The sequence below is a fragment of the Nicrophorus vespilloides genome, unplaced genomic scaffold (assembly GCF_001412225.1).
Source record: "Nicrophorus vespilloides isolate i.1.1-1 unplaced genomic scaffold, Nicve_v1.0, whole genome shotgun sequence".
In the NCBI taxonomy this organism is placed as follows: domain Eukaryota; kingdom Metazoa; phylum Arthropoda; class Insecta; order Coleoptera; family Silphidae; genus Nicrophorus; species Nicrophorus vespilloides.
This window is the reverse complement of record NW_017096056.1, coordinates 110644-129031: the sequence shown is the minus strand read 5'-3', so window position 1 is coordinate 129031 and position 18388 is coordinate 110644. Positions and strand designations below refer to the sequence as shown.

The 18388-nt window shown below is 33.3% G+C and overlaps 1 protein-coding gene across 1 annotated transcript in view; it reads right to left on the bottom strand.

The window, feature by feature from the left end:
• Positions 1–2601: 2601 nt before the first annotated feature.
• Positions 2602–18388, bottom strand: part of LOC108569321 (serine/threonine-protein phosphatase 2B catalytic subunit 2-like) — a gene marked incomplete at its 3' end in the record, with an annotated part of 41859 nt that continues 26072 nt past the window's right edge. The window contains 2 exon segments of the mRNA XM_017930831.1: positions 2602–2717; positions 2776–2900. Of these exon segments, the coding sequence (XP_017786320.1) occupies positions 2602–2717; positions 2776–2900 (241 nt within the window).

Sequence of the window (18388 nt, the reverse complement as noted above, 5' to 3'; positions counted from 1 at the left end):
AGCTAGTCGTATTTGCACACGGCTCAAATATTTGGGGATGTATTTACCATGTAAACGATAACCAAAGTGAATGACGGACGCGCAATCATTGCTAATGAATTTAGTTAACGAATTTTGATGGAAAACAAACAGCTTTTGAGCAAAACCAATTACATTTTTGTTTTCAATGAATCAATAGCACGATAACTTTTAGTTACCAATAAAGCTTTTAATGAGAAGAGTATAAATAAATTTAAAAAAAAATCGTTTTACATTTCTCATGTAATTTAATCACATTTCGTATTAAATATCGCCGTTTCTGAGCTTCTATCGAGCGTTCGTATAATAATAATAATGCAAATAATGCGTGGGCGAGGGACGAAAGGGCCTCTTTCATGTCTGCCAGACCCTTTTTCATTGATGTTCTCATTCGGCCAAGAATAACACACACAAAAAGTACATGTGTAACGTCCACAAACACACACACACTCACACGGGTCACCCCCAGTAAATTGCGAGCTTTCCTAATAAATTCTTTTTTCGCCGTTGTTGTTGCTGTGTTTACGGCACCCAGAGGTGATGTGTTTAATTTGCGTCGTCGTCATTAAGCACAAAGATGTTTACTTTATGGCGTGTAAATATTGATTAATGGTCCGCACATACATAAAACTTTGTTTCTCTCTATTTTTTGTGTCGTTGCTACAAAACCCGACAGATCCACCATAAAATAACAGGAGTAAAAACTTAATTAATATTTCTTGCAACATAACAAAAAAAAAACTAAATTAAAACACTTCTTATGTTTCATTAAACGATGCCTATTACTTAACTATTTTTAATTAAACGCAGTCGTTTAATTTATTACCGAAGTTTTTAATAGCTTTCTCTTGAAAATTATCAATAAATAGTTAAAAACTAAGAAAAATAAATTCAGTCTTTTGAATATAAATTTTCCAAAATATAATAAACATTATCACGGGATTAGATATAACAGTAATTCAAAAGAAAAATCTACATTTAAAATTATTCAATGTGTATTGTATGTGAGATATAAATGAAATAACAATTTCAGTTGAACAAATTAAATGTCTTTTACTGTATTACAATAAAAGTAAAAACGAATTTGCTGACCTCACGGAGACGAATAAAACATCGATCCGCCTCTTTGTGGACAGAAAAATCTATTTTCGATTATCGTATATAAGAAAACCTTTATACTTTGTACACATGCAAAACGCAACGAACAGAAGCAAAAAAAAAACTAATAATCTATACTTTTTTCTTCATATTAAAAAAGACCTGTCTTGCATTCCATTTTTTTTTACTTTGCTGTCGCAATTTTCATACAAGATGAGGCAGAGCACACATAAAGGTCGTACATCAGCCTCTCTCTGCCCCGTGGGATATAAGGAAAAAAAACTGCTGCGCGAAGCAACGCTGATGGTTATTTCCTGTTCCAAATAGCCCGAGGAAAGACTTTACCCCATAAATCATGAAAAGTTCCAACAACATCGTCTTGTTCTCTTTGCAGAACAACAATAACAAAAGAGAAGTTAGTCGTTATCGAGATACAAAATCCTTAATCATCATTTCCTATATGTTTTAAGTGTGTTTTATGACCATTGATTGAGCTTGAATCATCAAAAATGTGTTGTTATTTTTTTTCAATTAACTAAAGTACAATTAATACATGTGGATTCGCAATCGGGAGGTACACGTTACGTTTACAGGAACGACCGATGTTTGTCCACAATAACACGATCGGCTTTGTTCGCTGCAACAATATTTGCTTATTGATTTCGCAACACGGCGTCGCACAAAGGATTTTCCGTATTTCGCATTTTCCACATTGCATTGATTATCCTTGCTAAAATAAACTCACAATTTCTCTTTTGCATTGTTCATCCTCGCAATATCAATTTGCAATCTGCTCCACTTGAACATCCAATAAATTGATGTTATTTATAATCACTAGACAAATAACTTTTTTTTTGTAGTTTTCAAACTAATTTTCGTTAATCTTAAGATTTAATTTATATAATATTGTTATTTGATGTAAATCTGTGAAAAACTGTAAACATAAATGAAAAAGAGAAAACCACATTTTGTGAGTGAATTATTGACCCAAATTTTATAAACGAATTCTATTAAAATTGGGTATAATGAAATGTTCGTTTACCGCAACGAGTACATCAAATTGACTAAACCTCAAATATTAAAACTGAGGTTGAAATTAATTGAATGAATGAAAAAAAAAATAGTAATTTAAATTTTAACGTGAATTATAATGAACCACAAAAATTACGGTAACCCGGCTCCTCCACTCGTTTTATTAAAATTTATAATACGCGAATAATTGAAACACGTAGTGGGGATAGAGAGAGAAAAAATGCATTATGCATTCTTTGATCCTTGATTTTATAAAGTATTATTCATCTATATATTTTTTTTTTCTATTTGCAAGTGAAATTTGTTGCCAAACATTCGCGCTCTTCTCAAGCGGAATTAAAGCAGGACGAGGACCATCGAAGGATAAGATAACTTTTTAATGATCAACCTCGCCCCAGAAACCCTGCACTAATTGCGACGTTCGACAACGAAACAGCGGGAATAGGGAAATACTTACATTCTTGTTTGAAAGTGAAGTATTCGGTAAGGTGACGACACTCGTGGTTTCCACGAAGAAGGAACAGCGTTGTTGGGTAACACAACTTAAGGGCCCACAGGTACAGCACGCACTGAAACAGTAAATTAAAACGTAAATAATCAGGAATAGGTAAATTTCATTTTGATTACCTCTATACTAAAATATCCTCTATCCACATAATCACCAAGAAACAGGTATTTTGTACTAGCCGGAGGACCTCCAACCTCGAACAATTTCATGAGGTCGTAAAACTGGCCATGAATGTCACCGCACACTGAAACATAGAGAAAAAAAACACAAAGCCAAGATTATTATCGTGCATTTAAAAGTCGTTCCAACGTCAACAGCGTTGAGTAAATGCAAATCTCAAGTTGCGAAACAGTCAAATTTCAAAGTAAAGTTTCCACTTGGATTGGCAGCACTTCCCAAATGATTCCAAAGCCAACTGGGTAAGAGAACAATAGTAATAATGATGCGAATATTTGTTTTCATTTCGATATTTATTTACGCGTGACGGGTTTCTTCCGCCCTTGAACTTGCACTGCGTTCTCGCACTATCTGCGTCTTTCATTCTGATCTAAAAATATCGTAAGAAGTAGCGAAAATTAGCGTGTATTCAGCATTCGAAGGCAGCAGAATACAGGTCGCATCGCCCTACATAAATCTAGTGCAGAGCTGCTGTGATAGTTGGTGGTGGTCATTTACAATGCACGGGACGCGCGAGGACGTATTTTCGGAACGTATTTGTTTCCTGCAAAACTTCTGTTTATTTATAGCAGTGCTGGCAGTTTCGGTGGGCGTTCAACAAGAAACACATCATGCGACATCATCCTCCTACTCCTCCTCCCGCATCTCTCTGTAGCAGAATCATCATCTCCGACCATTTAGACGTGTTTATCGCACTATTTTTCTTCTCTCCGCGCATAATTCAAACGCTTATTTATAGCCGAAGATCGCGTAGAGGGGAAAGTGAGATAGACTCGATCGAAAGCGCAAAGGTTGTCAGTTCAGTTCAGTTTCAGAAACGAAGCAACGATCAACGCAAAATATTCACACATTAACAATTACTTTGCATTAATTCCTAAATTTTACAATTAAAACTAGATTCTGTGTTAAAATTATGATAATTCTAATTATCTTCTTGATAATATACATCATCCATCAAAGTACGTTGACCCCAAAAAAAGGTTACCAATCCATTAAAAGAAACATTAATATTTCAATACGTTCTTTCACTCTAATTCCACCTGTACTTTATCATAATTAAGTATTTCCAATTTTCGATAATTTCTATAATAGTAATAATATAAATGCAATTAAACATAATTTACTTGTAGTTTTCATTACAATTGATTTATAATCACAAATGATTCATATAAGTTCAAAAATACATTTGTAGTTTATCGTAAGACTACAAAAATTAAACTGATGTTGTAAGACGGTGATTCATTCTGAACTAATTACGTGAAGCGATTGTTGAAAATACGGGTGGGAAAAGAAAGATGCGCCTCTTCCTATTCCGGACGATGAATTATACAAGCACGAAGCGGCGATCGCGTTTCGGACAACACTTAGCCTTCTCTTCATCCCCATCCTCTCTCCATCATAAATCACAATTAATTGCGACAGGTTAAAATGCAACAGCGTTATATACGAAGGGAAAAAAATATAACGAAGATCGGGAAAAGTTCGAGAAATTCACGAAAACTTAACGATCGTTTCATCCAATTAAAAATTGTAATGTTTCCCGTTTCCTACCGATTTAATTATCTTAAGTGATTCTCGATTTGGAATATTTATGGCTTTCAAATTCTTTTCCGAAAGGATTGATCCTCTCGCACACTTTGTTTGTTACCTGCAACAAATTTCTTATTTTCCTTCTTCGAACTTTTATTATTCAACCGTCCATCCGATTATTATGCAATGAATTGCGAAGTTTTCCGAACAACTAAGCAGCTTACAGTACTTTCTTTTCGTGCATTTTCGTAATTTTCTCTAAGAAAAGTCTCGAAGAAAATACGTAAGACTGCCATGGTTTGCTAATGTTTTTCTTTTGGGAGAGAAGACGAAGTTGGAAAGGAAATAACGCCGCAACGACGGATTAAAAGGTGGCTTTAAGGCGCTTACATAATTCGTACTTTCGCTGTTTGCGTGTACTTATCTCTGTGTGTGTGTGTTATTTCAAACTACTAAATCTTTCAGGCGGTTCACTATCTTCACTCCGCTTCTACTCCGGGGAAATCACTCCTTCGGAGTCAGTCGACGGGAAAATCGAATCGTTTCAAATATGCAAGGATTCTGTGCTTAATTAGCCGCAGATGAAACACGAAGTCTGTCCAACATCTAATACATAATAATCCAATAGGATTTAATATTCGTGAAATTTCAATTTCGTCTACTCCATTGAATATATTCTATATTTCTATAATTACTAAATCAATGATAATTCAGTTGAAAAAATTAATTTAATTATATAATAATTGAAGCCTATTTAAAGTGAATTCAATCTTTCTAAAATTGATAAACGAAATTTGGCTAATGTTTAGAACTGAAGTATTTTCGAGTTTTAACTGCTATTAAACTACAATGAATAAAAATATGTATCGTGTAATTGGTTCGCTGTAGTTCCTATGCACTCTGCGTCTATTTTTAACCAGAACATTTGAAATTACACGGCACACTTTGTGCGGATAAAGAGGACGTATAGGCACCCCAACCTACATATAAATAGATCCTTATTGATTCAGCAAAGCTTAGGACAGATGCTACACAAGATATATAGTATGTATGTTTGTTGCCCTCGGCCCTTGTCCTAATTGACTGCAAACGTTCCTCTAACACCCCTCCTCCTATTTCACCATCCGACTCATCTTCCTCCCGCATTGATGCATTGCGTAATTAACGTCGGAAACAAAACGCGTCATCTCCTCTTACGTAATTACTGCTCGTCCCATCTCTTTTAGCCAAAATCAATAGCTTCATTTTGTCCCAAAAACCCCCCCAAAAGAAAAGCGAGTTTACAGGATAATAGATGAAACTAGTATCCGTGTACAACACAAACAAACACGATGTAAATGTAACGATTATGGATGGAAACGCGTAGGAGATGGTTGGCAGCTGTCTCGTACGTTTTCAGATGCAATTGTATTTGCACTTATTACAAGTCTTACGTTAAAAACCCTGTTGGGAAATCACTCAATATTAATTCTTTGGAATATTTGGATTAATTATGTTGGTAAGATTATTGATGGTGAAACATGAAAATTTCAAATCGTTTTTAATTTTCAAATTAAATCGTTTACATCAATTTTTCAAGAAAGCCATTCGATACAAGCAAGTCATCATCGCGGATGATTTGCATGCTTTTAGTAGGAGATCCGCCGCCGCCTATTGATGTAATTGATGTAAAAAGGCTGGTAGCGTCGGTCTGTCTGCTGGATGGATGTTTGGAAGGATGGATGGATGGATTGATTAATAACGGGTTTTTACGCGCGTCGTTATTCGTCGTCGCGACGCCACCCTCCGCGCCGCACCCCCGCGCAAGAACACCCTCATTGCGCGCAATCAATATTCCGTCTCCGCATTACACCCTCATCCATTGTACGTGTACGTACAACATGCATCTGCTTTTGCGATGATTCGATTTCTAGTTTGTGTCGCGTTTTAACAGGTGGTTTTGTCCGTTATTTACGACGGCCGGACGCAGACCAAAAACGTTCTTGCATGAAATACCGATCGGATGGCCTGACAGACGCACGTAACATCGAGACACCGTAACGTCAACATCAGCGCATTACAATCGAACGCGATTGTTGTATACAATCACCCTCATTGTAATAGATAAGTCTAATTAATAGCATTATCTAATCGGACATTCGATTGTTTCAACAGTTGCGACCTCTGCTGCGGCATTAAATACATAACGTTTAAAATGAGTTTACGATCACAGTTGCATCACTTCTGGTATTCTCACAATATGCAATCAAACTTAAAATAAAGTATCTCTACTTTTCACCCTATTACTTCAAAATGAAAATTATTATAAGCACAAAGTTGTAACTTCTACATTCCACTTCTAATGTGTATTCTAATCTCAAGTAATTATAGATAAAAAAAAAACCGAAAATTGTGTCTTCACGTTCAGCCATATTACTTAATAATGAAAAGTAGCACAATTAAAATTAAGTACTCAAATTAAAGATAAATCTATAAAGATTAAAAGTAGCTTTCAAACTTGAACATACTACAATCAATATATAATATAAATTAAAACAATAAACAATATTATTACGCAAAGGACGAATGTAAAAATTAAATATTAATCAACTAAATTATCCATTAATAACACTTCGACAAAAAAAAGTAATGAAAAAAAAAAACATAGACCGCACGAATGAAACAATAATAACACGATTCCATTGCGTAAATTATAAATTAGGCGTTTTCAATTGGAATAGAAATAGAGAATAACGGTGAACACGAAAACCTGTTCAGCCGCGAGCCAGTTTTGATTGGCGACGAAATCAAATTAGGAACGCACAAAAAGAAACTGAGAGAGAGACTACAAACAAACAACGAGAGGAAAAAAAAACACGTTACGAGACGAAACGAATTTAATAACAATAATTACGTACGAAAAAACGAGCGCGCGCAAGAACAAATCACGTTAAAGCGAGCGTGTAAATAATGTGTCAGACATTTCAAAGCGGAAATTGCTATAAGCTTACGGCCAAAAATGTACAAAAAATAAAAAAAAAAGAATAAACAATAAAAGAATATGAGAACATAAACCAAAAATGAAAGGAATAAACGAACGTTTCGGTATAATTTCAGGCTTGGAAATTATGCAATCTTGTACTATTTTTTGTACTATATAATTGGGATGTTGGAAACAAGAAGTAAAGAAAAACAGACAGAAAATATTATTTTATCAAAATTGTTAATTTTCATAATTTCAACTATTATCACAAACTTTAAATAAAGTATCTCTACTTTTCACCCTATTACTTCAAAATGAAAATTATTATAAGCACAAAGTTGTTACTTCTACATTCCACTTCTAATGTGTATTCTAATCTCAAGTAAAAAATCCGAAAATTGTGTCTTCACGTTTAGTCATATTACTTAATAATGAAAAGTAGCACAATTAAAATTAAGTACTCAAATTAAAGATAAATCTATAAAGAATAAAAGTATCTTTTGTAATATGCTTTCAAACTTGAATATACGACACCTTAAATTAAAACAATAAACAATATTATTACGCAAAGGCCGAATCTAAAAATTAAATATTAATCAACTAAATTATCCATTAATAACACTTCGAAAAAAAAACATAGACCGCACGAATGAAACAATAATAACACGATTCCATTGCGTAAATTATAAATATTGTACTATTTTTTGTACTATATAATTGGAATGTTGGAAACAAGAAGTAAAGAAAAACAGACAGAAAATATTATTTTATCGAAATTGTTAATTTTCATAATTTCAACTATTATCAGAAAAGTATAGAACAATAAAAAAATTTCATACTGTAAGCAGCAGTAAACGATGATGAAATTTTCCTTGTATTTGTCGTTGATGAAAAAAAAACGAAACGACCGTTTTCTTTCATCGCTAATGATCGTTAAACTTAAACGTGTGGATTTCCACGCGGAGGAATTATTGCGGCCGAAACTTTTCCTTGATATATCGCCTGAAACTCGTAAAAAGGAGCGTGAGGAGCGATGCGAAAACTTGTTGCAATAATATTTTACGTTCTTAATTTTCTTTTATGCTCAAACACTCGCAATATACGTTTTTGTTTTTATTTCGTTTCTTCTTCATTTTTTTTTTTTTATGCATAACAGAAAACGAATCGTGCTCTTTGGTGGACATTTTAGTAAATTAACACTCGTGCAATGAAATGAGATGAGTCCGTCTTTATCCTTTGAGTCTCTCAAAGCATTAGAGGTTTTTTTTTGCTGCAATTTTCTTTTGTCTCGTTACGTAAATTGAGGTCGAAAAAACTGGTTTGATCCTTCTTCTATGCTATTTGCATGTGTTAACAATGTTTTTATAGAAAATGATTATTTTTGCTATTCAGTTGATTACAATTAGTTAGAATGATTTCTTTGTCTTTATTACAATGAGAAATAAACTTCCGGTGTTTTTGAATTTGTTAAATTTGTAAAGATTATCATGTATTGTTGTAATTGCTGCAATATTGATGACTGTTAGAATTCCATATATATATATAGTAGTACTTCTAATCCAATTAAAAATGAAACTAGTCAACAAGTTGATTGAAAAATCAGTGTCTGATGTAAATCCTTCAATTATTAAACGGATGGGTGGGTGATTCGTTGGGTGGTTGTTAGAACAATATAAAAAATACGTGCGTTTCACACGAATGAGGGTTGTAAATGGGGGGTGTGTGTTGTGTATATGGAGAGGCGGCGTTGGAAATGAGCGTGTATATATATACATTTATGTGTATGCGAAGAGTATGTATGTACGTGAAGTAGGGGACGGTCTGCTTGTAAACAAGTACGTTGTAATATAACGACACGCGAATGGGGGCTGGCGCCCTCTCGTGTCCATCGCTATCCACCCAAGGGAGATGGTCTGGACGATGATAAATACGATAAATCTACGTGTGAATCCAGGAAATGGCACCGGACATGACAATCTGCAATCCGGCAGAATCGAAACAATATCTAATTGCAACGCGCAAATTCCCAATCGAAGGCTCCTCTCCGCCAATTTGGCTCTCGCTTCGCTTCCATCAATACATTTTACATTGCAAATTTGCTTAAAACCTAATGAACCGTCAATTATCGACCGTCGCAATAATACCGAACAACTATCACTTCACATCAAACAAACAGTGTATTGATCATATTGAACCATACTTCCCACATGACGCGTAGTTTGTACAAGTATTACGAAAGAATACAATATTTTTAAGTTGGTAAACATACCTGAGCAGCTGATTCTAAATTTCGTTTTCAAATAATTTTGTTTTCAATTATTTTTCAGTACAAAATCCAAATGACCGAAGACTTTCATCCTATTTTGTTCTTCTATTTTATTCCTAATTACAACGCGCATTACAAATTCAGCTGTCACTTCGTATTCACAGCAGCCGCCATAACTACCAACCAACTACAAGTTGTTGGCTAGTTCACGTTGGTACAACTGCCAGAAGTAATTACCGCATCTGTCAAAAATGTCAATTATGCAATATGTACAGTTTTATTCAAAACAAAATACTTTTACAAATAATTAAACACTCATTATCAAATAATTTTGAATAGACAACGATGAAACATAAAAATAAATGAAATAGCTTTTTCTGTTCGACGCAAATGATAGGATACAAATGCAATCGGCAAATTCCAAACAACGAACGAACGCTTTTCCGATTATTCAGTTGGCAGATATGCGAAATATTTATGAAGCAGTGTTAAAAATAAAACAAATTGAAAAAAAAGATACAGCCGATTCCCATTAGCGCGAAATTCCATCTCGTTTCATCCCCGCGTATTACGGATGGACGAGGACTGCAGCTCGCGCGTTTCGTCCGTTCCAGCGAATCTCAGTTAATTAATTAATCAAATTAAACGGTTTCGGTAATTACCGTGTGCACAGTCTTTGCTTACACAATGCAATTATTATTAATTATGAAATCTCGGAAGAGGAATATACATATTGCATCGTAATTGAATTCATTTCCAATTACACAAACTTTCAATTTAAAATCATAGCTACCCGAATGTTCGTTAACCGAATTCAAAAATCACCGAAATAATCAATATTTTATTTAATTTTACTTCATGCATTATGGATGGAAATATTGCAATTCCTACATTGAATTTATGAAATTTATTTTATTTATACGTATGTAAATCGTACATGTTTATTCATGTAATTCAGAGTTTGGAAATACGCGAATTTTCAATAAAACTAATTTCGCAATTAATATTTATATATATATATTTTTGTTTATTCATGTATAAATTGAAAATCGAATATATTTTACTTGCTAATGCGTACTCATTTCTATAATCCACACTGTGAGAGTTGTTGTTGTGTATTTATTCAAGGATCAAAATTCCTATGAAAAAAGGTCATCTTTTGTTTGGAGGATGTTCTTGCAGATGAAGGTCGTAAATCGCGAAACGGAGTTATGCTGATGGCAGGGTTCGTGGGGGAAGCTTTTAGTGTGGACGGAAAGTCCGAAAAATATAAATCAATCGGAGAAGGGACGATACGTCCATTTATCAAAAGCCGCGGAATTGAAGCTAAGGACGAACAGGAAATCTGCACACAAATCATCGTCGCATTTCAACAACAACCGCACAAAATACCAACACGACAGGCCGTAACACACCACACCTATTCAAATGTCATCAAAGATAAACTCTATTCAAGTTTCATGGTTTTAAAATTTTTAGATTATTCAAATTTCATTCAAAACATTTTTAAATCTCTAATTTAACTGTTCTAATATCATTAAAAGGCAGATTTACACAGTAAGAAGACTTTTCTAAACACTTATAATATGAATATATGAAATAATGATGAAAAATATCTTTATAACAAATTTTCATAGAGACAGAAATTTTTACTATAATTTATGAAACATTTGATAAAATTACTTTTAACATAAAATATTATGATTATTCGAAGCTAAAGTTACCTGTAAATTGTTTATTTTCCCCCCAAAGTATTATAAAAACATTTAAAGTAATAAAATCAGGATTATTTCAAGAGCAGACAAAATATAAAAAAAAAACTAGACGCAATAAAACCTTAGTTTATTTGAAATATACATATAAACATAAAGATCTTTCGTAAGTTTAATTGCAACAAAAACACCACTTAACATAAATAACTTTACGATCTTTTAAAAAAACCAGAGATTTCGAGGGATTCCATCAAGAATCGCGACCGCGATAATTTAAAACGCGATAAAATTAAATATTTTCAAGCCGCTCGTAAAAAAAAAGCGGTGGATGCGCCGGGGTTTTATTTTATTTTCATCCCCATTTTCGGATTCCGAAGAAGAAGTCGAAAAAATAAAAGTGGGGGAGTTCACCCGAATATTATCGTTCTCATCTCTGATGTTGATGGAAGGGAATCCAATGAAAATAAAAGAGAATAAAGCGAAATGGGATTTCTCTTTCTGCTCTTCTGGTACGTGTGCATCGGAAAACAACCGTGATTTCTCCCCCTTTTTATGCGTCGAGGAAGAACGCAATCTTCCATTCCTCCTTCGTTTTCCTCGACCGTTTCGAGTGGTACATTTATATTTCGAAAAGGGGAAATATGTCACGTCGGATAACGCGGTTAGCCGAACGGAAAAAGGTGATGGTGGTTGCTGAAAGAGGAATGCTTTAGAATAAATCGAGCAACGAGATTATGAGTGACAAACAGCTGGACGGGATTTTTTTTAATTTTTTCTTCGCGGCGCTCGACGTAATCGCATTATCCTGGTCCATCGTGTAATCACATTATGTACGCGAAAAACAAAACAGAAACAAATGAAAATAAAAACATTTAAAATACGAGATGATTATGACGATTTTGCACATTTTTTTGTATCACATAAAGCGATTACAATACGTATGCATCAGGGATTTCAATAATGCATGCATGGGTCGGCCTTGAACTATGAATAGCTTCGCTGATTTGAATAGCTAAAGGTTCCTCGGCGTCGTCTTTTGTCTCGCTTTCCATTTATTATTTTCGTTTTTGTTTGAATAAACAAATAAAACTATACAAGTGGCAACCGGAGAACAGTGTTTGTTGTACAGAAGTCGGAGCGGCCATGAACCGATGTTATTGATAAAAATATATCAACAACAACATCAAACAAAAGAGCAAAACGAAACGAAACAAAGCACGAGCATGCTTCGATCTATATCTAGAATAACTTTCAAGTAGTAAACCATATTATTAAACCTATTAAACCAAACATTTTTTATGACTATGCAATACGCTCAACCGTCTTAAACTTATGAATTTGTTCATAAATAAAAAATAATAATTTTAGAAATCGAAATAATAATAATTTACAAATCAACTCAAAACATTCTTACATTCGTAAATTGAAAACAATTCATTTATAAAAAATATTAATTTGCAATAATTTCGTACATACAAAATATCTGAACTTTTCACCAAAATGTTTTATAATTAACTAAAAAATCTCTTTAAAAATCAACTCAGAAAATACTTCACTTCAAGTATAATTCAAAGTATTATTTCAAATATCAATTGCAATAATTACAATTACAATTTTGTGTGCTTATTTTTTTTTTCTCAATTCAAATTTAGTTTACTTCAAAATATTCAAATTGAATCCGGACTGATCGAAGCCGTACTAAGCAAGGTATTAGTTTATCCTAAATCAATAATTAAAATATAATATTAGCAGTTTTCTAATTTGAATCTTTCTCATTTTCTCATTTTGTTTCCTTAATTTCAAATCCATATTTATTAAACATGAAAGTTTAGTTCAAGAAAACTTTAGCATTACTTTTACATATCGAATGTTGAAAGTTCAAATCAAAAAGTACACAAAAAAAAAACAAAATAATCCACAAACAATGCGTCGCTTCCTTAATTAAACAGTTTAGATTGTAATTCAACACGAATTTTTGTTTTCTCTCATTTCATGTGATTATTTGTTTGTTTTTTCTTTTTTGTTTTTGCCCGGTGAACTCGAACGAAAATGTTTGTATTTCATTTCGGGAAATCGAAAAAAACCATGAACGAAACGGAAGGTCCGTCATTTATCCCCTTGATTTTTTTTTATTATTTATTTGCGTTTTCGCAGGATCGCCGTTCGCGTAAATATGAGAGCGGAACGGTTTCAATTACACATGGGGATTATATTTATGGCCGTAAATATTGGAAATCCATTAACATTTGTATACGTGTCTATCTATGTCTGTATATGCGTGAGTTTGAGTGCGTGAGTGTGCTGTGCATCGCCACACGGCCGTAATTGAAACATTGTTTATTCATGCAATTCGTGCGGTTCTCTATTCCTGTCTGCTGCAATCCACCGCCACCGCCACCTACGAATAACTATACCATTCATCCCATTCACATCCAAAACCAAAGCCAATTCTGACCATTTTCGCAAATTGTTAATTAACAAAAAAAAAAGAAAATTTGAATTTTCTTTCCTTAATCCGAGCTTAATTATAATTTTCGCAAGAAAATCCTCCTTCTGCATCCACAAAGAGCCGCACAAAACTAGAATGTAATTTATTTTCCTTAACTTAATTAGTGAACTTCGCATGCACAGAGGGGAGGGATTCCCCATCCCTCTTGATAATTACGAGCATCCGCACACACACACGAAACAATCTTAAATACGTTTTAAAGCTCATCCAATTACATCTCTTTGCAATTTCCACTGAAAATCTTAACTCTTAAAAACACAAACAAACTTTAACTCCTTCATTAATTATGTCTTAAATTAAAGTTTTTGTTTATTACAAATTATTCACACACAAAAAAAATAACTTTAATTAGAAATTAAGAAATGTGTGAGGTATTACATTAAAACAAAGACTTTATTGTTTCCTGCTAGTGTGCTAGTTAAAATCCTATCGATAAAATGCTTTACGATTTACGCGAAATATGTAAGAAGACCATTAAAAGCGAGCGACTGGAAGCAGATTTTAATTGATTTCTGCGGATAGCAAAAAGCTCTGAACGAAGGAAATCGCTTCCGAGGATTTCGTCGTCGTCGTCGTCGCTCCTTACAAGGCGATTTGAAATCGCCTTTCGATCGTAAATTTCCCCGCCGAAGGGAACGTCACGTACGGCAACATTTCTTCACGGCAATATTCCATCCGAGGATTATATTCTTCGACTGCGCGAAAAACCAAATAAGAGCGATCAGCAGAATACAAAAACAACAACAAAAAAGAAACGAAGCAGGGCAAATATATTGCATCCGAAAACAGAATTTCCAACTCTATACACTACATTTGTACACTTTACACTACATTCAGAAAATAAAAGTTTCTCTCAGAAACAATTAAAAAGAAAGAGTTATAGTCTGATAACAAAAATAATTTACTTTTCATCAGTTACATCATTTAATAAGTAATGTAGGCACTTTGAGATAAGAATGGAAAAACATGGAGATATTAAAATATTTGTAAATTTATGAAAGCAATCTCGAAACGTTATTAACTTTGTTATTCAAATAAAGCTTCCATTAGTGGCGCGGTTTAGTGGAGTGAACGTATCGCGATTTCCATGCATAGGAAAAAGGTTTAATAGAGATTAATATGGAACAGTTCGGGTCGTTAAGGTTAATTGGCTTTCGGCTTACGTGACTTGTAGCCTTTTAATCTGCATCTCTTGGCTGCCGAAGCATGCTGTCGCAACTCCTACTTCGTTTATTTTTTTTGCTATTTTCATTTTCTCTTTTACTTTTCCTTCACTTTTCGTGCATCGAGCTCGCTTTATGTTCCTCAATAATGGCGTAAAATTTCTATTAAAACGCCGAAAATAAACGCTCTAATTGGAATTCCCGGACGCCGTAAAATTGCCGACTATCCGCATACTAGTTTCAAACTGACTTTTCGACATAGAGTAAATCCTCTCTCCATTTACTCTCATCATCAACTGTGATCATCATCAGAAATCACACAATTTTCCAAATCAATTCCATCAATTTCTACACAAATTTTAGTTAAAATAAAACATTAAAATTACAAATAATTTCTTAACTATTGCGATTATAATATAACTCAATTACATTTGTATAGAAATTTAGTTAGGAGTGATCATTTTGTACCTATAAGACATATTATAGGTACGTATTACTGGTATTATATAATATTTGGGGGAGAGTTTTCCTGCTTTTATATTATGCATTAACCAAGATGAGGTCCCGCAGTGCTAACAATGGTTATTATAGTTGGTAGTTGTACCCGACGGAATTGAATCCATTTCGGCTTTAAAGTACCTCAACTTAAACATTATATACCCGAGAGTAGACGCGTATACATACATCCAACTACCCACTCTCCAGCCTTCTGTAATGTCGAGTAAAGTATGCATGCGGTTCGCACTCAAACAATTTAAAGACCAAAGTTGACGACCCCCCGAAAACCGCATCCATTTCATTGGAAACATAAAACAAGAAACGTTAATTGACTTATTGATATGAGTTTTGAAAAACAAGGATAGATTTCTGTAGGGGTATTGAAAGTGAGGTAACTTTGTGTTGGATTATGTCGAAAGCTCGTTGCGATATTGATGAAATATAATAATCAACTTTTGTAAACACGATTTGAGTGAAAGAAAATGGACATGGTTTAATGTGTGCGTGAAAGTTATAAATGTGACGAGGCCGAGTATGCATGCAGGATACGCGGAAGTGTATAGCAGGTAGAGGCTGAAGGGGAGGCGGCGGTTCGAGTTTGATGAGGAGGAATGGAGGAGAAGGAGGCGTTGGAGGCGGCGGCGGCTGCAGCCACCTGTGAGTGGGTGTCGTGCGGCTCGACGGGTCCGGATCCATCGATCGATGAACGGCGAATCCCCGAATGCGCGTCGCGACGCGGCGTCCTTGTCCTGGAGGCGGCGGCCTCGCCTTCGCCTCTCTCTCTCTATCTCTTTCTCCCTCTACATCCCTCCACTGTCTTTCTCTCTCTCTCTCTCACTCTCATCCGGTCACGGTCATCCGCAGGATAACTCCATCCAACCACGTTACCCTGACCGAACCCTCATAAATTTTCAAACACGGATTTTTTTTTGTATGTGTGTGTATTCCTTGCACCTCGTATCTTCTCCCGCGAATCCTAATTAAAAACCGCCCCGAAACCGATCCAACCAATCCTTGAAACAAACAAACGATCAAGCAACATCAAATTTATTGCCTCATTTCTATTCCACAACTTTTCTTTATGTTCCTCTACACAACGAAAATATGCGTAATCACAAAATCATTAGTTAAAGTAACAACATTCACCAAAAAATAAAACACGAACAAACAACAACAACAATAACGTTACAATAAAAGAACCTTTTATCATATTCCATCAAAACTTTCAGACGCAGCAATTTAATACCTGTTAGTTATAACTCTTTCCTATTTTTTTCCTATTCCACTTATTGATTTAATAATTAACGTTAATCTTCAATTTACTTTAATTGTTCAGTAATTAATGGTAATGATCAACAAAATTAATCGCAAGTAATGAAAATTAATTAATGTTTTCATTAAATAAATGGATTTAATATTATAAAAGTCATATTTGCTAATTTATCACATTTTATCTATATTTTTATATAATTATTATTATAATGTAGAAATTTTATTGATTTCGTTATTATTTAATAATTTTCTATTCTCTATTGTATTTAATACTCCGTATTATGAACTTATTGGCTCAAAAGCATTATTTAATGAATTGATTGCATATTATTATATAAATTTATGTAGGTCTAATATAATGAAAGAGCTTCCTTCATGCAATATACACAGATTAATAAATAATTCATATAACCATATATTTTACTAAGCACGTCGTGTAGTAGTGTAATAAGCAATAATTTCTTAGTTGGTCTCTCAACTCAGCAGAGATTAATTAATTATTTCATTACGTAACATTTATGGAAATTTATGTAGGTTTAATATTGTAAAATCTATTCACTGATGCAATATCCACAAATAATTATGAGCTAATAAAATGTTAATTAACGTTTCTACAGTATCTCGTTACGAAATAATTGCATATTAAGTAGAGCGAATTTTCGTTAGAAGCAGAATCAATTTTCTCCGAAATGTGTCTCACGAAAAGAAAACACATAAATTGAATAAAAATTTCGAAAATTCATCATCATCGTTGTATTGTAATTCAATTAAAACGCATTTTTTCATCGAGTTCAAGCAATTATTTTGAACAAATCGCTTTATTGACGTGATTATATTTGTTTTTGTATTAATTGAAACGAAATCCGCTTGAAAATTTCACGTTTGAAATTCGCGCTGCGACATTCTGCGAATAATAATAATAATAATGAAACAAAAAAAAACATGAAACAATTGATTTCCGTTTGCGCGAACGCACGATATCATTATTTTAATAAATCCCCTCCGGCAAATTCAATTAACGCATCCAATTAAACGGACTGTTTTTGTTTTATTTCCAATATGTTTGCATATGTATATACAAATAAATTTATATAATATTGAAATAACGATAACAAAAACTGGATATAAAACAATATGTTATGATTATATAATTCCACTTTGTTCAGATTCAGATTAAGTATTTTGTTTTGTTCTTATTATGAATTCCTTATATAAATGTTAAATGTTATTCATAATTGCTATAAAAAAAAATTCAGAGACTGTTTTGAGCAATAAAATCAATTTTAAATAATGTTAAATTCATTTAAAACAATAATCTGTTCTATTTTATTAATATAAACGGGTCATTTTGACCACATATTTAGTATTGACACAATTATTATATAATACTGTTTTAATCATCAATTGAAACATCAAAACTTATATAATTAAATAATCAAGTTGGATAATTTGTAAATTTCTATTTGTTAATATCCTCTGTTTTTCTACCAAAAGAAAAATTCCAATCAAAAATTGAAATTTACATTTCTATATTAAACGGACTGTTTTTCTTTTATTTCCTATATGTTTGCATATGTATATACAAATAAATTTATATAATATTGAAATAACGATAACAAAAACTGGATATAAAACAATATGTT